Raw genomic sequence first — 22575 nt, 5'->3', positions numbered from 1 at the left:
GGCTGGGTCAAATCAAACTGGATCTCCATTATAGAGAGGGTAAGAATTAATTCCACCGTTTTGTCGTCTTAGGGAGGTGTCAGTGTGCATGCAAAGAGATCAGTATCAAACAAACTGACCACCTCCCCAGCTTCTGTGTTTCTCATTCAGCATTTGTAGAACACCTACTGTCATGGGACCTTGGTCTGTGACAAAGACTGACAGGCATTATGACAGTTCAGCAGTTGGACAAAATTAGAACTTATTATGAACAGCTTATCCAGCATTATTGCCACCTTCTTAATATAAAAAAGGCAACAAAACCAAACCAAGAATTAAGATCAGAGCCCTGGTATAAAGAACACTATGAACAACTTACCAGCAAGAACGTTAGAGGCTTGGGCTCACTGAATTGCTCTGTTTCCCAATTTTCCTCTGAGGCTGCACAGTTACAGACATAGTTTCAACCTAAAAATCTGTCTGAATATTCACAGTGATAAATATAGGCAGAATTATTATGCCTAACCACTATACAGTGCAAATCCAACTCAGTGAAAGGACTGTAATTCAATGGTGGCAGTCTGGGACTTGCTGTCAGCTTATACAAGATCAAACTGGATCACTGAATCCATCAGCAACACTCTACATACTAAAGCTGACCAAACTAAGTAGCAGGCAAGACAAAGACAGACGAAAAAATGCAAGATGGAAGATGCCTCAGTCTCCCACTTTTCAAGCACACAGTTTGAACATCAACATTGTGTGACAATCTGGGAAATTGGTAATCAGAGCCTTTTATTTAAACATACCAGGTATCTTTCCTCCTGCCTCATGCTGGGGGTACGGATCATGTGATTCTGTTCTCCTCTCCAGTCTCCAAAACGTCGAAAAAAATAATTGGATAAAAATCGATTGACAGGATCTCTAATGATATTGATGTACACCGGCTGGTCTCCTCCAAACCTGGTAGGAAAAAAAAATGGGTGAATCTCATCAGAAGGTTCCACACAGGCACAGGTATCCATCTTTCATCTGAATGTTTTCAAATTACTCCCTACAGAAGTTCAGAGCTTTTACAAAGTTAGGAATGAAAACGAGAAGCTTACAACTAGTTACCAAAACTTTGTAAAAGCATGTAAGATCTCTTAAGGATGAACGGTAAACATGGTATCACATTAAGCTCCATGTGTACTACAAACAGTTTAAGACCATTTTTTCCACTGTGTCAATAGTTTTGCTTCCTGAGTTTTCTCCTTGCTGCTTTCAGATGAATAACCTTCTGCAGCTGAATCCAAGAATGAGCATTTCTTCTTCTCAACACGTTTCCCATCTGGGAGGTCATCGCAGAGCAGGCACCACCTAACACTAACTGCTATAAGGCAGCCTTGGCTCACCTTCACCTGTACAGTAAGTGTAGTAATGTGCAAAGGATTTTGCAACATTCAAGCTTATTTCAAAAGGCTTCCTTTGGATGTAATGACAGATATGCAAGGTATTTCCATCTTTATATTTGCTGGAACTTGTGCAGATCTTTCTTCCCTCACCCCCAGCCTGCACCACTGGCTGGATTTGAGGTTACTTCATGGTTATGCAACGCCTTATCCTTGTACTACACACTTTGTGAAGATTTTTTTTATAAAGTCAATATGAAAATTCCTGCTTCAAAAAAGAAATTGAGTATCAATTTCAAGTACATGCAAGTCCAAGGAAAAGGAAAGAGTAAAACCAGCTGTGACCAGGCTCTGCACAAAAGCAAAATGCTGCATAGGTACCTGCAATTTAGAGATGAGAAGATAAACCAGAGCAACCTCATCAGCTGGGCTTTACCCTCCTGTACGCCTCCTCCTGGTAGTTAACGACAAACATCTTCAGTTTAATAGGTGGTATACAAAAAGAGGAAAGGAGAAAAAGGGAGCTTGAGAAGGTCTGTGATAATACTGTATTTTCACAGTGTTAAAATACTGACTGCATATTTTTATGTCGATACACAGCATCAGGAGAACAGGCCTAACTGGAAGAAAAAAAGGAAAGTTGCTTACACTCTCCCATGGTCAAAACTGAAGAACGGACATTGACGCTATGGAACACTTATGAACTACAAATGCTGGGAGATAAAGAACAAAATAAAGCCTTTTTGGATTGAGAAGTTCATAGGATAAATTCAACTTGGAATTTGCCTGATCTAAGAACATGAATTATGTTTCTCCCTTCTGTTTCCCTCATTTAGGAGAACAATTCTTACTTAGGCATGAGCTTACGCTTTATTTTTGGGAGCTTGAGGACATAGCCATATTTAAGTATTTAAATGCTGTTCTGATGATTTTCTGAGTCACAATTTATATATTTTCTTTTAAAATGTAAAATATAAGAAGAGAGAAAACTGAAGACACCCTTTAGATTAAAAAAAACCCTCTCGGCCTCTCGTCATCTCTTAAGTCAGATGAATAATTGAATATGTATAATAAAAGATCAGGGCTCCTCATAAATATTAAAGAGCCAGAAAAATTGTTTAAAAATACGAATTCTAGTAAAAGATAAAAATCCCATACAGCTTCAACTTGATTTTTATTCTGTGTGATTCCCCAGACCACTAAATACAGTCTGCAAGGGCTTGTCTCATGAATAACTATGCATATCAGTAATTTCACTGACCTCAGTGTTGCAGGATCACTGCCATAATTTGAAATTGCACAGACAGCATAAAACTTTGAAACAATCCAATTAAGAAGGCAGATGCTCCTTGCTTCCTGATTAGTGCATAGCCCAGTTTGGACATGGTGTGCAAGGGTAGTATCCTCAATTCAGTACCCTGAATTCTTCTCTGAGCTTGTCTTTGCTGCTTTTTGTCTTTATACAGAAATAAAACCTACATTAAAAAAAGAGTATTCCTGCAAATACCTTAGAACGATGAGGGCATAAAGCTTTGACAATATTTATTCAAACAGAAAGCTTTTGGTGAATGCCATGGCTGGTAGCCATGAAAACTACATTTTTCAAGTGAGGTTGCTGGCAAGAATAGGTTGCACCTAAATTACTGAACACATTATCTTCCTGCTGCTTGATGCAGATCAGCAATAATCTAAAGACAGAAGGGAGTGGAGAAGAGCAAAGAAAAGTGGAAGCAATGAAGACAGTAAGGAGCGACGTCAGCAGCAAGCTGTCTTAAGACAGAGACAGAAAGATTACAAGATTCAGAGAAGCAAGAGAGCAGCGATACCCTGCCCTGGGTTTTGTAGAGGACTCTAAGCCTAAAGGCTCCTCAGAAGAGAGAAAAATCAAAAGCAGGCAGCTATTAGTTGTCTAGATAGAAATATTCAAGACATATTGTCTTTTCTGAAGTAAAAGGAGGGGTCAGATTGCATAACCAACCCACCAAGTGTCAGAGCCCGTCCTTTTGCTGGTAAGGTCATGTCCCTGAACACATGAACTGTAAACTCAGTACCAACAGCTCTGAGAGAAGAGGCACATGCAAGCTTGTTCGTCCCAACAGGACAGCTGAGATGGGAGGTCACTCTTTCACAAAGAGCTACAGAGGAACTTCTCATTTCTGAAATGTAGACTGTGCCCCCCCAAAACACAGGACAGCCCAGATTTCTGATTTTCTGCACACTGTAACCAGCCTGGTATACACCCAGCTGCAGTTGCTCCACCAGGCTACAAGCAGGGAATTTTTAGAAAAATTAAGTCTTTTCTGGCTCTTATTCAAATCTGCATTTTTTTTTTTTTTTAAACATAGTTTATAATACTTCAAATTCCAACCATTTGTTTCTATGGACTGTACTGAGACTCTTTTATGGAAGCTAAGCAGCACTGCCATGGCATAAAAAGTCCTACTGGTTAAAAAAAAATCAATAACCTTAAGCTATTTAGAGAAAAAAAAAAAAAGGGCAAATCAATGCTCCATTTATTCAAGTATGTTCTCCATATTTTTAGGTACCTATCAATCACAAGATACTAAATATTACTTAGCTCTCCAGAGTGAAACTTTTCAAATTAACACCACCCACATGAAAGTGCTCTTGCAAACAACAACATACTGTGCTCTCATTATACATCATGTCACTTTATTTATACTCAAATACCTATTATGAAGGATTCAAAAAGGGACACAATCATATTTTTCTAGGCCTGAGCAGAAGGCTTACCTTCCCTCAGTGGGATCAAGATTGGATCCTGCATGATGAAGGTACCTGATCATTGTCACGCCCAGCATCACATCACTGCAACTGGGTAGAGTGGACCAGGACACCACCACGCCAGCAGACCACTGAAAATGTGTACACTGATCCTCTGCAGTGCTCTTCCTGTACTTAACTTCTCCTGATTTATTTAGTATATACTATTACATCCTATTAGTTTTAACTGCTCTGTTGTGACAGGTATATTTTTGGAGTCCTCACCAAAATAACTAGAATATTTGCAGACTTCAATCTTAGGTTCATTAATAATATATTCCTCCACCCCTTTTTTAATAAAAGCAAAAAAAAAAAAAAGGCCTGCGAAGTATGCCAGATATTGCAAGTCTGCCCCTTAGAAAAACGTCTCTGATGAATTCCAATTTTATTATTTACATGAGCAAAATCTTTGTTCAAAACCATTTCCAAACCCCTTATAAGATGAGTTTAAAAAAGAAATAAAAGAATTTTAAAAATTCAACCAAAATTATTTGCTTGGCTTTAAAATGGAGGATCTCTCAGCTCCTACTATTTTTCATTTCACTTCACGAGGCCGCTGCATTTCCGTTCAGCACAAAACTCTTTGTACAAGCAGAAGCAGGCTTCTTCATCCCTGCAGGCAAACCACACTCCTCGAGGAAGACTCCCACCCTATTCTCTGTAAGAACTTTGGCTGCCTCTTACTCTTTTAATGTAAAACGTCTCCCTTAAACAAATGAGTTGGTTGCTAGAAATTCAATATAACTGAAGCAAACAAGAACTGACAGTCACCTAATAGTAATAGGGACAGGCATATTGTGTCCTTAGAAACACGATTTCCTTTTACAGCTTCATACAACTGAGAATCACACATGGAGAGCACAAGTGCCCAGCAAGCTTTACTCATCAATTATGTTACAGCTCCATTACCTGCTCTGCAGCACAGCTTCACGGGGAGGTTACGTAAAAACACTAACATACAACTTTCACCTCTTTAGGACTTCACTAAGATGCAGTTACATCAAAATCTATCTTCTGAAAAAGGTATCTTGAAATGAAAAGTTATTGTAACATCTTGTATTAGCATGCTCTTGTGCAAAGCAACACTCTTCTGCACATGAGGCACCAGGCACCTCCGGGATGCTCCAATGAGCCTTCTCAAGGGTGAGCTGAAAAGATTCCCAGAGGAGCGGGCTGAGGTACCACCTGCCTGGGACTACATGGTATTGCCAGCCTCCAAAATCAAGGAGTTTATCCTCTTGGTTTTGGCTGTAGTGCCTCACTTCCAGCTTTTGTGCCTCCACCCTACGCTGTGGTCATGTTTCCAAGCTTTTCTTTGGAATTAGGAGGGAAAAAAAGGAAAGTGAGTTGAGATTAATCTTTTCATTTCAAAACTGCGTCCTTGGCTGGCCTGGCCTTGAATGAGAGGTCTGTGTGGGGATCCGAACTGCCCAGTGGTTCAAGGTTAGCAATAAAATAGTGCAAACTGGCACACTCCATTCATTAATGACCCTTTCTGGAGCTGTGATTTCAACGGTAGAAATTTCAGCTCCTGAAGTGATGTGGCTGAGTAATGTCATTGTAAAAATCACAACCGAGTCCTCTGGGAATTGCTTAGTAAACTGCCTCAGAGGAGCAAATGGCTAAAAGATTACACTATAAAGCCTTGTATTTCTCTATTTCACTACCCTGTAAATCTCCCAGAATATTTTATGTTGTATTGCTGTCAATCTTTTACATTCATGCAAGCTAAACAATAAGGTTTTTTTCATTATGCTCAGGATATCAAAGTAGTTTAATACGTAAATTTATAATGAACAGCGCCAACACTGATACAAATCCTGCCTGGGTCTGTATAGCATCCCCAAGTCAAGTAAAGGCAACACTTGAGAAGGAAATACTAATTGTGTTTTCATTTATGTAATGCAAAGTTACAGCTGGAAACAAGTAAGAGAGAAAACACTAATTCTCCACAAAGCACTAACAGCAGCTATAGTCAAACTGCATTATTTAAAATCACTTAATTCCAGATACCTTGCATTGAAGACTTCCAAAGGTCTGGCTCAGGATCTCTCTGGACCTCTGATTAACATTTCATTGTAATTCAGAGATGCAAATGTTGCACATTATATAGAGGAAGAAAAAAACTAATTACAAATTATTACAATAAATTTCCAGCAAATAGCAGAACAGCTGATACAGCTCTTTGGAAAGTATTAAATCAACAAACGTGGTGTGTAGAAAAGATACATCTTCAAAATTGGATGATACCACAGATTTGGCTGAGGTAGTTATGTTCACATAAAATCTCAGGACTCGACTTCTGAGGAAGCTTATAATGCAAAGGATGTTGCAATGTACTCAGTACTGCATATTCAACTTCTCATATGAATACATCATCAGGAGTGTCATAGGTGATTCCAGCTGTCCTGTGGAAATGGCTGTCGCAGAGAACTACTCAAGATAATGCTAAGAATGTCTATATGGAAACTGAAATACAGTGAACCGGGTATAATAAAAAAAATCACTGTAACTGGGCAGTATGTATCATGTATACAATGTATAGAATATAAAAATCAATGTAACTGAAATTGAAAACATGGCTACCCTGTCCCAGATGTGAAATTCTACATAATCACCATCACATAGAGCAAGCTGTGGATATCATCATGCTTGAGGCTTTGAATCTACACAGTTTAACACGATAATCTGTGATTCAGAAGATAAGTGCAAAACTACTGATAACATTTTCAGATAACAAAGTTACAAAAGGAGAGAATAATGAAGGGAGCAGTTTGCTGATAAAGAGCCAACTGAGCCACAGGGCAAGCAAGACATAAGCAAACATCACGCACTGTAGTACAGCAAACCCATAAAACCCAAAGCATCTAGAACCAGAAGCAGAGGACACCCACAGGGAAGGAGCAGTTCTGGCAAGGACTTGCACGCCTCCACAGATTATCAGCAGCATGTGAGACCTTACAGGCCAGAATAATCCTAGTTAGAGATTGCTAGAGAAGCAAAAGCAGGAGCAGAGAGGAGCAAAGACTTGGCACAGCACCAATGTGACCACTAACAGAGTCCATTTTAAGCAAAGCATGCACAAAGTTCACTGCAGAGTCACAAGAAGGATGAAAAAAAAATGCCCTGCAATTGAAAAATGTCAAAAAACTGAAAACCTTCAGCTTGAAAAGAAAATGAGAAGAGAAAAAAATACAGAGAAGGCTGAGAGGTGACTGCACGACGGAGTGTAAGAAATTACACATGAAAGCTTACATAGGGGAAAAATTTGATAAAAGGAGTCTTTACATAGTGGGCAAATGTACTCTGAGATCCAAGGAAAAGGAGTCAATTGGATTTCTCAGAAAAACTAAGAGGAAAAATAACTCACTATTTATAATCCAAGAGAACAATTCAGTATTGGAAGAATTTACCAAGGGCAGCAGATTCTCTAGTACTGGTGATTTTTGAATGAAGACTTAAATTTCCTTCCTGAAAGATGAAAGCTTAGGTTCAAACCTAAATAGCCTGTATTGTGCATTACACAAGGATAAGAAAGACTGGAAATTACTTGGGACTGCCACAATCCATCTTTTTGCTTGAAGGCAGGATCAGCTATGTAATTACCACTACCAGCTCCAAAATCCTCAAGTACAGTCTACTCTGTTGCTTCACTGTCCTTGTTGTTCAAGCCTTTTTCCAAACGTCTGATCTAGAACTCTGTTGATGCAATTTAAGACCACCACTTCTGCTATCAATACTCATAAGGAACCATATAGTCCTTTTATCTCTGCAGAACCTTTTTAATATAAAATTCAAAAGTGTTATCACAGTCCCCTCTTTCCTAGTCTTCTCTATTTTTTTTTCTTTTTCTACCCTTTCAATCTTTCCTCACAGGTCAATTTTTTATCTCTGATCATTCTCTTTATTCTCTTTTGGAGTAATAAACATATTTCTTAAATTAAGTTACTCCTGAACTGGTAATATAATCTAGAGTGTGAACATGAGCACAGAAATCAAACAACAGTAAAAAAGGCATAATTTAGCTGTTATGCCTGATCCCACCTTCAGTAACTAAATTTCAAGCAACCACCTCCATTCTGAGAATATCGTATTACCAGCTGAATGAAAGCTAAAAAGTCTATTATGCAAAGAACACAGGAAATCTAGGGAAATAAATTTTAAATCAGATAATCTTAAAATCTGTGCAAAAACTCACCATAGAGCAATGTTGTTTAAAAAAATAGACCTGAAAAAACCCCTCAGACCATACAAAGGTCAAACTGCATGTTAAATTTGTGCTTAGCCTTCCATCAAGTCACAGTTAAAAAAATCATTACACACTCACATCATTAAAAAAATGTAGTATAAAAAAGGAAAAAAGATGTAGGAGGGATTACAGCACCATGTGGCCATTCATGAAATGTGTACTTTACAAGGCAGACCTCACATGATGGTAGAAAGTGTTTCATGATGTGTTAGCAAAAAGTATAGATTATAATGAACACACATAAAGACACAGTGTTAAGGCCGTGCATGTAAGTTTAGCTGACATTTCCCTACTTTTAAGAGCTTACCCAGAGGGTAATGATTTTTTTGTTACCATATTTTTAATGACATTTCCTAGGTGTGGATGATTTTTTTAAAGGAGAAAAAAAATCCACAACATGAAACTACTTTAGTAGCTAATCTTAGGCTGCAATCATTGTTTCAAGATGTTGATTCGAGGAGGCGTTCAAAGAGCCCAATCCCTCCCACAGCTGAGCTGTACAGAATCAGTGGGAGCTGACTGAACTACTGCCGTTCATACATAGTTTACCTGAGATTGCATTCATAGGGTCATGGACATTCAGCATCTTGTTACATCAGCTCCATACATTTGCCCAGCATACTATTTTCAAAGGTAGTAGAGCACGGTTAAAACACATAACAGGCATGTATTACTTGTTCCAGAGAAAGGGAGAAACAAGAATCCTAACGTTATTAATAAATCTAAGTGTTGTGACAAATATCCCACGACTCTCTTAAGTCAATGAAAACAGCATCACAGAATCACCCTGGTTTTACTGACCTCTTACCAGTCTATAAAAAATTTAAAAGTGAAATTCTATTTCCAAATCAGTGGACCAAAGACACATACATAGGTTAAGTCATGGCAAAGTGAGATATTTGCCATAAAAAATTGTAAATGTATCACCCAACCCTTACAAACGATCAACTAACATGCAAGGCTTTCAGACACCACGCTGTCAGCACAGAGCGTGCTCCTGCTTTCAAACGTGCAGCTTATTTGCATGACACCTAGTCAAGTTAATTCTTCATGATTTACCTCCTTTTTGTTTGTTGGCTACAGACACATTTTACAGAGCCCAAGAACAGGGAATGCTGTATTGTCAAATTGCTGTGTTAAACTGCAATTTTTAGAGCTGCTTCTGCATGAGAAAAAACACAAAACTGATGAATAACAAAAAAACCCGAACAATATTCAGAAACTAAGTTTATTTTTGGGCTTATTCAGACTGAATCTCTCTTTGTCTATCTCTGCCTTCATTCAATATGTGATTTACTGCTACCCGTAATTCAGAATTCAGGTCAGAGTTGAAGGAAAGTGTCCAAACTGATCAGCACTGCTGGCTGTGACACTGTCTGCCGGTACAGCAGCCTGATTTACTCATTTTTATTAGTTAGTGTTGGCCATGGTGTCTGTTTAAAAAAGTAATATTAAAAAAAATAAAAATCAGCAATGCTGATACAGACTGTCTACCAAAAAAGACTTTTTTAAGAAAAACAAGAACTTTATACATTAACTCTGCTAATGAATAACAGAAAATCAAAAATATTTCTTACATTGATTCTGGGGACTAAAGGCAAGTACATTCCCAAGCAGAAGACCCAACAGATCTTTCTCTCCTCCCCAAAACCTGTCCCCCACACCCCTCATGCACTGAGCAAGAGGGACACGGGAGAGCTGGGGCTGGCATCCAAGCAGCGCACAGGGGGGGTGGCTGCTGGCTGTGGCCCAGCAGAAGGTCCAGCAGCTCTGTTTTGCTTGGCTTTCCCTTCAGCAGATGTACCTGCAGCAGTGTGGTTGTCTCCAAGTCTTCTACTGGCCTTCCAAATTTGGTTTGAAACTGGCCAATGGGTTCAGAAATTATTTAGGCGTGGGGGGAAACTGGAAAGACACGCACAACAGCTGGAACTGCTGTATGAGTCTTATTTCCTTAGAAAATTATGCTAAAAGGAAAGTGGTGTCCCCTCCCCTCGAGCACATACACACATATGCTAAATAGATGCTGCAGATATTAAACTGCAGCTGAAAAGAAGAGGGCAGCAGCCCGACAGCGCAGAAAGGATGACTCCTCACATACTAATGCTGGGTGATAATTCATCCTGGCTTTGAACAAATAAGATATACTGAACTGAATTATAAGGGCTAATTAAAATGTAAGATTAAAATTGAGTCCATGCTTTATCTCTGCATCTCCTTACCACATCATAGGAAACTTTAAAGGAGATCATTCCCCAGTGGCCTATAACTACTGCAGAAAGTAAAGAATTCATGGCTCCAGTGAGAGATGAAAAAGCCTATTTCTCTCTCTGGGTGGTCTTTTTAATGCTTCTCCCTCCTATGACTTTACCCTGACCTAATCAGCCAGCCTTTAAACAAGCAAAAGTCACTTATCAGTCACTGACAGAGACACGTCTTTAGGTTTTTACATGTTGCCCTGTAACGTTCATTTACCCCAAGACAGGAGGGAGCAGCCAAGCTTCTCGCTCAGCCCGAACTGGGGTCGGTAAGTACATGCTCAAAGATAACAGTGTCGGAGGGAAGAAAGCTGCCTTCCTGTGTCCAAAATGGGAGTTGCGCAATTCTGCCCACCCCTGATTCATCCTGACCCAAACCCGTGGCCTCACTGTCCCCTGTGCATTCCTGCAAATGTTATTTCTGCTTCTCTGAAATCTGGGACACTTGGGAGCACACACAAGGCATCTTGAGTAGGTGCCCAAAGACTGTTACAGTTACTTAATTCAGCAGATTACCAAGAGGTCAAGTGGGGCTTTTGCACAAACTTGAAGCTTCTTCCTGCTTCATTTCTTCTCAGGCTAAATAAATAGATGACAAGCAGCATTTATGATAAAGCACAGTGAACAACCTGCAGCTATCCTGAAACAGTCCTCTCTGCAGGTTATTCCAGTTCTTCACAGCTTCTGCACTCTAACAGTGTATTGCTTAGATCTACCAATAACACCTGCAATCTCAGCAAATGTATCAGCATGTATATCTTTACCTGCTTAGACTAGGGACATTCTTTAATATTTGCTTCTGATTAACACTTTGGATGCTTTTCCCAGCAACCTTAGTATATAAACTTGAATTCAGAAAGAGACAAAAAAATTTATCAGTACTTTTACTAATTTAACGGCTCCCATAATTCTTTTTAAATACATGCAGCATTGACTTTGAAAAGGAATTGGGATATGACAAAGATAAATGATAGCTGTCATCCTGGTCCTGCAATGTGCCCTTTTCGGGTACGCATACCTGTGTGGAGGCAAACCTCCCGAGTTCCGCACAAATGGAGGGGGGTGCCTCTGCCCTGTGCATCTCAGACCACAGCACAGGTTATGACTGACAACTTCTAGAGCTCCTTGGGCACATGAGAAAAAAAGTTCTTTGGTTTTCTTCTTGTTTTTTTTAACATAGGCCAACAGATCTCAGCATTCTAAGAGTACACATAAATATCAAGGGAGATTTTCTTTTTTTCTTTTTTTTTTTTTTTATTCAAAGAATTTTCTACTTCACAACATCCACTGCAGTACGACAGAAGCTAATAATTTTGCATGCTTCATGTTGCTCACTTTTTTCCCCTTGGTTAACACATGTAAGAATAAGGAATGACGGCCATTTCTACAGAATGGGAAATGGCAGCCTGGTAAGCAGTGACTAGGAAAGGATCTAGGAAACCTACTGGAAAAACAACTCGCCCTGAAAGCCCAGATTACTCTGGCGCAACTGTAGCTTTAGAAGGTATAAGCATGGCGACTGCAAAGAGGTTTTTTTTCTACCATGTACAGCATTAGTGAAGCTGATACAGGTCCACAGTACAGTTTTGATGCTTACACTTAATAAAGACTATGGAACTACTGGAGAAGTTTCAGAGAAGAGTCACAGAGTTATTAAATGGACGAGGAAAACACCCGCTGGCAAGAGGTTTGAGAGTACCTGTGATCAAAAGGAAGAGTGAAAGGTGTTTGGAGACGGCAGTGGCAGGTAGATGCATGGGGAGAAACACCAGAGAACAAAAAAAGCATTTCAGTCAATAAGGAGCAAAACCCAGAGAAATTAACATTAGAAATTAGCCACAAAAATTTGTGACAGTAAAGCTGACAGACAACTGGAACCAAGTGCCCAAGGAAATGGCAGAGGTGGTGTAACATGACGCCTTCAAATGCAGCTTGGACGCTTTCATGGAAGACTTCTGAGAAATACTCTATTTTTCCAATCAAGAGCAAGGAAATCCCATGCTGGGCTAGCCCCAGTAGCAACAGGCAGTATGAAACCAAAAAGCACCTGAACATTTACTTCTGTGTATAAGAACATTTCCAAGTAGGGTTATTAGAAGAAAGCCACGTATGGAGAGGTCAGTCCAGAATTTAGGATGAAATGAGCAGGACGATGACAACAGAGCCATAATGAAAAGCCTCACCCAGGAGTCACAAGTAAAGGAGAATTCAATAAACAGTACCACCTTCCCCAAAAGAAATGGTCCCGAAATGAACTGGATGGAGTAGCCACCCTCCCAAGGCACAGGGTCATCTCCTAAAGCTAGCCCTAGCTGCACTGGAGAGATTGGGAACAGAAGCTGCAAACCACTGGGAATAAAAGCTTCTCCTGTGACAAGTGCTATGTAGAAATTCGCTCACATCAACAAAGAGCAAGAAACTTAATTTTTTATCTTCTGTTTGAAGCTGCAATTAATTAGATTTATGCCTGTAAAAATTCACATAAGATTTACTTTAATACTTCCTTTTAAGATTTTTTTTTTTTTGCTACCTCTTTGCACTACTCTGGATTGAGAAAATGTAGTACTGAATTAAAAGATGAAGACATAGGCGAGTAAATGAGGATTCATTTGCTCAGCTGAACCAGCAGACACTCTTAAAGCTATTCAAAAATGAGGGGAAACCAGCCCTGGCAAGTATTCAGGTCAGGATGAGATTTTTTCAAGCTTTTAGAACTTTGTTCAGCAAAACTAATGGTGCCTCAGAAACATGCATGTGCTCATATTCACCACTGAAGGCTTAGCTCACTTCCACTAGAGATTTTTTCTGGAAAGAAGATACAGTCCCTTTTATTTCAGTTGGAAACAATCATAAGTAAATGTCATGATGCTTTTCTGAATAATCAGAGACCTTTAAGTGCTGACAGGTTTATAAGCAGGTGCAGGGTGCAAAGGGGGGAAATCCAAGTGATTTGTCATTGCTGCTATACACATCAGTGAAGTTAAATAAAAATCAAGTTTATTTTTCTTACTACTGTTTGGGAGCTGAGAAGCACCAATAAGAGAAAGCAAAGCAGACTCCTGTTTTGCACGCCTCTGCTTACATTTTCTCTGCTTCTCTAGTACCTTGGTAAGATGGACTAAATGGCCTAATGCAATCCCTACAGATCTTGAAAGCACTCAAGCAGAGAAGTGCAAGGCGAGTGGAAGAGACTCCTTTTGTTCCAACAGTAACCTTCAAGGTTACCAAAAGAGTAGCAAAGATAACATGCCTTCTATCTCTTACCTGTCTGCCAGCTCGATACACACAGTAGGAAGGAGAATAAAGCATTCCTTATCCCTTCCTGCAAACAAAAGCTTGGTTTCAAAGGTATAAGATGCCAAACAAGAGAAGCAAGTTTGGTCACTGGACTAACGCCCAGGATGGCTGCCCCTGCAAAAATTCATGATTTCCAGTAAGAGCTCTGCTACAACAGCATGTAGAAAGCCTCATCCCTTGCCTTGGGAAGGAGCAATGGGTTTCACCAAAGTAGGGTTCTTCAATCTTCAGGCTGAACTTTGAGCCTTTCATACACCTGAAGCTGCCCTAAGCCTGCGGTCAGGCGTCGGTTGTCTCCTACCTGTCCCTGCGCATGTGTCCCGCTCCCCACGGCGCTGGCTGCTCACGGTGACCTGCTGTCTAAGGTCTTCAGCTGTCAGGCAGAAAACACCACATCGATACTTTAACACTCTTTTTTTTAGTTTCTGGGGTATTGCACAGCTTTTATGCTGAGCTGGCAGAAAAGCTGGGGCAAACAGGAGACAATTTGAGTTCAGCTCTCCACTAGAGACAGTCTATAAAGGAATAGTTTCAAAAAAAATCAAGCAAAACTAAAATGCTTTCACAATACTGTAATACCTATAATGTGTATTTAAATCACATTCTTGAAATTTCTGCAAAATCCATACTTGACACTCCAGTTCCTAATGAAATCGGTTTAAAAAAAAAATCACCGTAGAATTAAGGAACAGAGAGAACATTCAACATGCTACTTCACTGTTAAGTGTAACACTACCAATGAATTTTGAAACTAAAGACTAAAACTGTCAAAAATTTTTAATTACTCAGAAAACACTAGGAAATGCTAAACCAATAGTAAGCAAGGTTGATGCACTTCAATGATGTCTCATTTAAAAGACTCATCAGCCTTTTCACCACTTTACAGCTACTAGTTAAACCAAGCATCCTCTCAATAAAAAGAAAAATATGTTTTTCAGGTTTGCAAGGAGCAGCCAAAAAGCAAGCTACAAATACTTTTACACATCTTATATAATTTGTATGTATTTTCACAAATTTCTACTGGAAGAAAAATGTAGAGAGATTTAATCTCATGGATAGGCTACAGAAGAAACATGTTACTTACATGGCAAGGATGTACTATATGTATAGAAAATGGGATCTTGGGAGGAGCAAGAGGTAATGATGTTCTATCATTTTCTCACGTACCTAATGTTGCGTACCATCTCTGAAAAATCAGTTTAATCAAGAAATATCCCTTTGACCCCCAGGTGTGGCTACTTGTTTGATCTTGCATTTTGGCAGAGAGAAGAGATCATTTATCAAAGATGTGAAGTCCTGTTCTAATGAGTTTTATTCTTTAAAGATAATACATTAGAAATGGAACTCTCATGGAAACAGATTAGAGAACACAGAAGATCAGAATTTTGTTTAACTCTTCTTGTTTTCATGTAACAAAATCATGCTCATAGTTATGTTATGTATCAAGTGAATTTCCAATTGCTCAAAATATTTTATTTTTGAAAAAACAAAACCTAAACAACAGCCCTCCCAATTTTATAATTTCTTACTACACTGTCTACCCACGCCTGAAGCCATACATTCAAAAGACATACACTAACATTACCAAATGTAAACAAAATGCTGGGAAGTTAGGCAAGCCATTGCAAAGATTTACAGAAATTCACACTTGTACAGGAATTTTTTAATCTAAATGTGAGGAAGTCCAACCTAACGGTACAGGTTTCCAAATATAATTTCCAAATTAAATTTACAGCCTAGGCAATAACCATCCGCAGTCAGCTTTAACCTCTGTGTCCTGGCTAAATGCTAACTGGCACCACTCATTCGCATCCTTCCAAAAATTCCTCAGAACTTTCATCCAAGTTCAATTTTCTTCACATTCCATGCTATAAATGTCTCTAGAGTCTTGGTGCATACTTTCAAATAGCTGCCAGAAGGGACTGCACTCCCATGATACAAAGCATAATCCGTTTCCATGGTTTATAAATACTTCCATACCCTGTGGAATGGGGAATATTTTGTCAGAATGAAATTAAATTGGTTAAATTGGTGAAGAGTCATTCCAGGTACAAAATTAATTAATTCAGTGGAGTTTTCAGTCTTGTATTAGTATCTGGCTATACAGAGATGAAACATTCACAACAGTGTGCTGCCACTTTTAAAACACGAATGCACAGTTTAAAGACCCAAGTTACCATCTCATGCATTTTGTCTGGAAATGTAAACCAAGATCATCTCAGAGGCAAAGGCATGCAATAACATCCTAGCTTTTCACAAACATACTGTACATAACTATCTTGTAGCAAAGAGAGCGCAGAACCGCCCCCCCCCCCCCCCAACTTTTGAATGTGACTTCCAGTGCCAGAAAGGAGGAAAAAAAAAGTACATTGTATTGTTTCTATGTAAAAAATAAGGGAAAATGTTCTATGTATTACAATTAATAGAAATCAATGAAAAAGACTTTTAACTGAAAAAATGCCTTACCTTGAAAAGTTGAGGAAATGAACATGTCTAGTGAATAAATAGGGCTGCTCAGCAGTGCTTATGTTTTTAATCAATTCCATCTAAAAAGAATTAACAAATCAAATTTTCCATGTTATGTCAATGCACATTTTGAGACAAATATAACTCTCAAACAACATATGATGACGTAATTTTCAAGTCTGAATCACTCAGGAACTCCTTCCCCACTAACCCTCCAAAACACTGTGATCAAGATAGCACAACTACTATTTCATGCCTGAGAAAGAAAGGTTAAGCTGCAGACACCATCCTGCTATCATGGAGCTTATGTACTTCCAAAAGTGGGTATCGGTTTAAGGAAAAGCATAAACTAAAGGAAAAATCTAACCCCTGCCTAAATCTGCATCAGGGCTTTGCAAGTGGTGGCTGCCCTCTGAAGACACTGGCTCTATTCAGCAGAATGCCAAAATGTAAAATGTCTGAAAATGTAACAGAAAGTGGGAGCTGAGCCAATGACCATTTTCATGTAATAATTGCCAACATTGCCAAAACACTTGATTGATTTGCCTGTTTAAATATAGAAATCAGCACTTGCTGTTCCTTTTACTATGATAGCAAATTAAGAGTACAAATTAAATGGGCACTTTCAGAAAGATGGAGCTAAGTTCTAGTTCAGGCACATTCACACAATTTTAATTTAAAAAAAAAAAATTATTTAAATTTTCAGATCATTAAAATGGAATAATGTAAACAGCATATATTGAATACTGCTCACTACGGATATGAGTATCTATGTTGTGTAAGCTAAGCTGTAGCTATGATCTAGAGGAAACTGAAAGTGTCTAATGGAGCATCATGCTAGAGAGTCGAGACATCCTGGTTAATTTTGTTTCCTTACTATTAATTTCCTAAGATTTATTTTCAGATTTTCTGTTCTGTGCTCAAATGCAGGCTATATTATGGACACTGAACATGCATTTGAAATGACAGTGTTTTTTTCCTTCTATTTCCCAGTTTCGATATACTGATATTTTGCCATGGTTTTTACACCGTGTGTCACATTTTACTGCTTCTCATCCATCTTTCATTCTCCATTTTTTCCTAGGACACATAACCTGCCCTGTTCTTTCAGACAACACAAACTATAGCCATTTAACTTCTAGGACTGAGTAAAAAAATGCACACACTAATATGCTTTTTCCTACTTTTCCTCTGCCTTCAAGAATTTTATATGCATACATGTACGATCAGCACTGAAGCAAACAGTTCAGGTTGTCTGTCTTCTCAGGATGGGCCTTCTCCTGTCAAACTAGTTCGAGTACATCAAGGCATATTAGGTATAGACCTTGTATATCAAGGCATATTAGTTTATCAAGGTGTTATGACGTCTGAGAAAGGCTGTAAACCCAAGGGTATGGAACATAAAGAAGAGGAAACCACCAAAAGAAAGACAATATGAAAGGAAAAGAGAAACAAGAGAAAACAGAGAGAAGATGTGTGATTTAAAAAAAAAAAAGAAAAGAGGCAGGAAAGGAATAGGCCCCCTGCTTTAGTTAGTCATATATGGACTCTGGACTGTTTGATTCAAGTACAAACTGGTCTTTATACAGCTCCTTCAGTACGATATAAATGCTATGAGCAAGAAATTAATAAATCTGAAGAGCAGAGCTTGCCCAGGCCAGAATTAGAAAGCCCAGGAAACTTTGCAATAATTAGCACAAAATAATTGAGTATTGTTTGTTAATGCTCTGAAGAGACAACGGCTTTCCTAGCAAACCAAGCAAGCCGACATTTCTTTAGGACTGGTAACTTTCTCTACCAAAAAATTATATTCATTCAGCTTGCAGAATTGTCCTAGTTTCAGCTGGGATAGAGTTAACTGTCTTCCTAGTAGCTGGTACGGTGCTATGTTTTGAGCTCAGTATGAGAAGAATGTTGATAACACCGATGTTTTCAGTTGCTGCTAGTAGTGTTTAGACTAATGTCAAGGATTTTTCAGCTTCTCATGCCCAGCCAGTGAGAAAGCTGGAGGGGCACAAGAAGTTAGCACAGGACACAGCCAGGGCACCTGACCCAAACTGAACAACAGGGTATTCCATACCATATGACGTCCCATCTAGTATAGGAACTGGGAAGGGGGGGCAGGGAATCGCCGCTCAGGGACTAGCTGGGTGCCGGTCGGCGGGTGGTGAGCAATTGCACTGCGCATCATTTGTACATTCCAATCCTTTCATTATTGCTGTTGTCATTTTATTAGTGTTATCATTATCATTATCCGTTTCTTCTTTTCTGTTCTATTAAACTGTTCTTATCTCAACCCGTGGGTTTTGCTTCTTTTTCCCGATTTTCTCCCCCATCCCACTGGGTGGGGGGGGAGTGAGTGAGCGGCTGCGTGGTGCTTAGTTGCTGGCTGGGGTTAAACCACGACAAGAATGAAACAAGGGAAGACTCTAGAGGCTGGGTATCAGGTGTCTCAATTGGCTTCTTTCTTTGGTTTTACACAGACAAGTTAGAGAACTGAAATTCTCAGACTTGTATGAAGCTTTATGTTAAATTGACATTTTACGTGTGTTACTCTATCTGCATGAATGAAGGAAGGAAGATGGCAGAAGGAAGTTACTGGTATGGAATAAACACCCTGTTCATGCCACTACGGTCACCACTATAATTTTGCCTTGGAATAAATGAAAAACCATCATTAGAGTATAAATATGGAGATGTAAAGATAGTATACCCATACAAAGTAATCCCACTGAGTTTAAAAAGACAGGCAGCTTTAATATAATACCGCTAGATAAACGTGTGTGTGGGTATATGTGAGTGTTACAAAGTACCACGCAAGCCTCCCTTGCCCCTCAGCTCTCCCTGGGGCTGGTATCAATTTGCTGGTGCCAGGCAGATTGACATTACACCACCACCACATTTCCCATTGCACTTCACCTGACGTCAGTGTCAGGCTCATGTCAGCCTGCTGCCGGACTAGCACGGGCACTTCTGCCTCAGAAGCAAAGGGAGTCTGGAAAGAGGCATGGAGAGCAGGACAGCATCTGGCTCCTGGCTTTTTTTTAATCTCTTGCTACCAAACTCCATCTCTTGAGCTATGATAATAGCTTACTCCAAAGCAGACACAGAATTTTGTTTTGATTGAAAGTACCTTCATATTTAGACACTTAATGATCAACTGGACTTGTAAAAGCAGATGTGGATAAAGCTACAATGGGCGTATGAACAAACAAGCAAAAAACATTCTTTTAAAAACCCTGCCAAAAGGGTAAGTAAGGCTCAACAGAAACAACACACAGATGTCAGGAGGGAAAATAAGTAACTGTAATGGCTCACGGCCACATGCAAATTGTGGCCATATTTCCCATGGGCCTCTCTCTCTGATCCCACTGTGTTGAACTGATTTCAGTCGAACAAGCCAAATGTATTGCTCAGGAATACCTAGTGATCTGTCCTTCCTTTTAAGATGATGTTAAAAGAAAAAAAAAAAAGTAAAGAAAAATCTTCCAATGCCTCCCAGAAGAGTAAGGTCTTTAGTGGTTGGTTGGTTGGTTTGTTTTGCTTGCCTTTTTTTCCCACGATGATTAGTGTAGAGGACCCACAGAGAGCAAGAGTGAACAGAGGAAAGCAAGTACCTTCAGATGGAACGAGTGATGAAGGAGAGATACATACAACCAGAGATGATGTAGGAGATGGTCTTAAACCAACCTAAGTTTGAAAAGAGATGAAAAGGCACAAGCACTAGAAGATAAAACTACCCTGGCAAACACTGTTAGGGGAGAGAGGAACCAGAACACATCCGTGTTTGAAGGGAGAAGCTGTAAAAATATCTGGAGGAAGCCTGAAAGCAGCACATGCCCGCTAGGATAAGGGTCCATCAAGAGCCATTCCTCTTCTTGCTGCTGCCCATGCTCTCCTTTGGGAGTTAGGCTCTTTCAGTGAAACAGTGCTGAAAAAGACAGTTATTTGCTTTTGAAATTAACTGAAATGCACCAGAGTGTTAATGCTGCTAAACAAGGATGGAGGCAGTGGGAAATGCCAGGACACGAAGAGCGCGTGGGGAGAGGCAGGCAGTAGCACCCTGAGCCCGTGTGCTCAGCGGAGCCCGTGGCATGGCCCAGCCACATCAGCTCCATGGCCAGGCAAAGGTGAACCCGAAGCCCTGGGTGCGCTGCGCTTCCCGAGGAAAGGGGAGCCTGCACACCGCAGGACGGGAGCCTGCAGAGATGCTAAACCACAGCGAGCAGTTGCGAAGACCTCTGTGGTGTGGTCAACACATTTGCTGTCATTCCACTCCTCCCCCTCAAACACCAATTAATTGGAAGGAGCAGAGCCTTTAGGCTAAATGCTGATTTGCTCCCTAGCGTAACATCTTTCTATCAACTGTGACTCCTTGCTCAAGCTTTTATTTTAAATTTTTCTCCAAAATTCATTTTCTGTGCTGACTTTTAAATAGGACCTTTAAAGAAGACCAGATCTGCAAACAAAGGCAATCCTGTAAATCACAAGCTATTTTTGAACCTCAAAGCCCACCTGAGCAAGAACACCAAGAGGCAATACTCCAAGGGGAAAGGTTTTTTCCTTAGTCTACTGTCCTACACTACCACTGTGGGATCTCAGTTGGCTGTACGGCAGAAATCAAACCGTACTGGCTCAGCATCATCTGTGTATTTGTACTCGGCTGTTGCTGCATTGTAAATAACAATCCAGCAGATGGCACAGTGAAATGACTGACAGAGACTGGATGGGGCCCTCCCCGAAAAGCGAGAAACGTGGAGGATGGCTTTGCTCCAGCCACAGCCTTGTTCCTGCACAAAATCTCAACCCAGGCTTGTGAGAGAGGACACCTTCTTCCCCTCTTCTGGAAACAGCCAGCCCGCCACGCTAACTGCTCAGAGCAGTCCTGTTTGGTTTGAGATTTGCAATAAGTAAAATCTACTGGGAACAAAAAGAAATAATCAGATAATAAGCCTGCCCAGACAACAGCCAAAATGTTACTACTTTTTTTAAGCTGCTGTATTTCACTGGGAGAATTCGAGGTCAAAATGTATAAAAATGGTGAGGCAACTGGGATTTTTCAAGTGAGGTCAGCTGGATCACACGATGGTCTCCACTAACATCGATACAAATAGAACAACAAGAAAAATCTCTGTCTTGTGAGTTCTTTACCTTTTTCTACTGTTTTCAGTCTCTACTGAAGGCATGTAGGGTCCAGGAGGCACAAGTATCTACAGGTATTTGGTATATCACTTTCATCTCGGTATTCATTTCAATAAACAACTCGCAACTCACAGGAATGAGACTAGATCTTCATTTTCAGCTCGCAAAAACTTGGAATGGTTTCAAGAATTTCTGCAGCTCCCCAAGCTGCTATGACCAATTTTCTATCTTCAAAAAAATTTAAGAAAAATTAGTGATGGATTTTTAGTGTGTTAAACTGGAATTATATATAAAGCTGGCTGTAAAGCCATAAGGATGGGTGGTAGAAGGAAATGATATGAAGATAAACTACCAGTTACTCCCATAGGTGATCGGTATTTGTGTATCTATAAGCATACTCATTCTTACTTCTCCGAATGCAAAAAAAATGGGGGTGGGGGAGGAAGTCAGGGAAGGGGAAGAATTAATTTTGCAACAGTTTGTGTGTCATTTTAAAGCCACATCAATTAGATTGACTTTGTATACATGAATACTACATATTATTTTCTGTATTTAATTTACTTGGAAATATTATAGCAAATGGTAAGGCACAAATTAACTCATCTGTTTCTAGAACTCACTCCCTTATGCCCATAGATGTTCAAAGGCTGCAATTCTAATTGCTGGCAGGCTCACATAATTTGGGAAAATTTCTTAGTAGGACACAGACTGGTAAAAGGCAATGAGAATATGGATTCCAGTTATGTGCAATCCCTGCAGTCATTAAGAACACCTACGTGCTTAACTTTATTTAACCACAGCAGACTGCATAAGCTAAATATTTACAGAAAAGTCTTGGCTGGATCAGGGCTTTAACCAAACACAGGACAGACAAATGACAGAAGGAAGAGAGACGTATCATCTTGAGTGAGAAGCCCATGCTCATGCTGGCAGCCTACAGCCCAGCCCAGCTCTCTTTTCTCTCATTCCAATGCCTGGAGCCTGAGACCATCCATTCTCTTAACTTCCTCTT

The 22575-nt window shown here is 39.8% G+C and overlaps 1 protein-coding gene across 4 annotated transcripts in view; it reads right to left on the bottom strand.

The window, feature by feature from the left end:
* Positions 1–22575, bottom strand: part of UST (uronyl 2-sulfotransferase) — a 182088-nt gene that overhangs the window by 73575 nt on the left and 85938 nt on the right. For all 4 annotated transcript variants that reach the window (XM_041125382.1, XM_041125381.1, XM_041125380.1 and 1 more), the window contains exons 4-5: positions 16422–16501; positions 789–942 (exon numbers count right to left, since the gene is read on the bottom strand). In XM_041125382.1, coding sequence (XP_040981316.1) covers positions 789–942; positions 16422–16501 — 234 coding nt within the window. The remainder of the gene's footprint in view (positions 1–788; positions 943–16421; positions 16502–22575) is intronic.

The sequence above is a fragment of the Aquila chrysaetos genome, chromosome 8 (assembly GCF_900496995.4).
Source record: "Aquila chrysaetos chrysaetos chromosome 8, bAquChr1.4, whole genome shotgun sequence".
NCBI lineage: Eukaryota > Metazoa > Chordata > Aves > Accipitriformes > Accipitridae > Aquila > Aquila chrysaetos.
The sequence above is the reverse complement of the archived record's forward strand: the minus strand, read 5'-3'. Positions and strand labels throughout refer to the sequence as shown.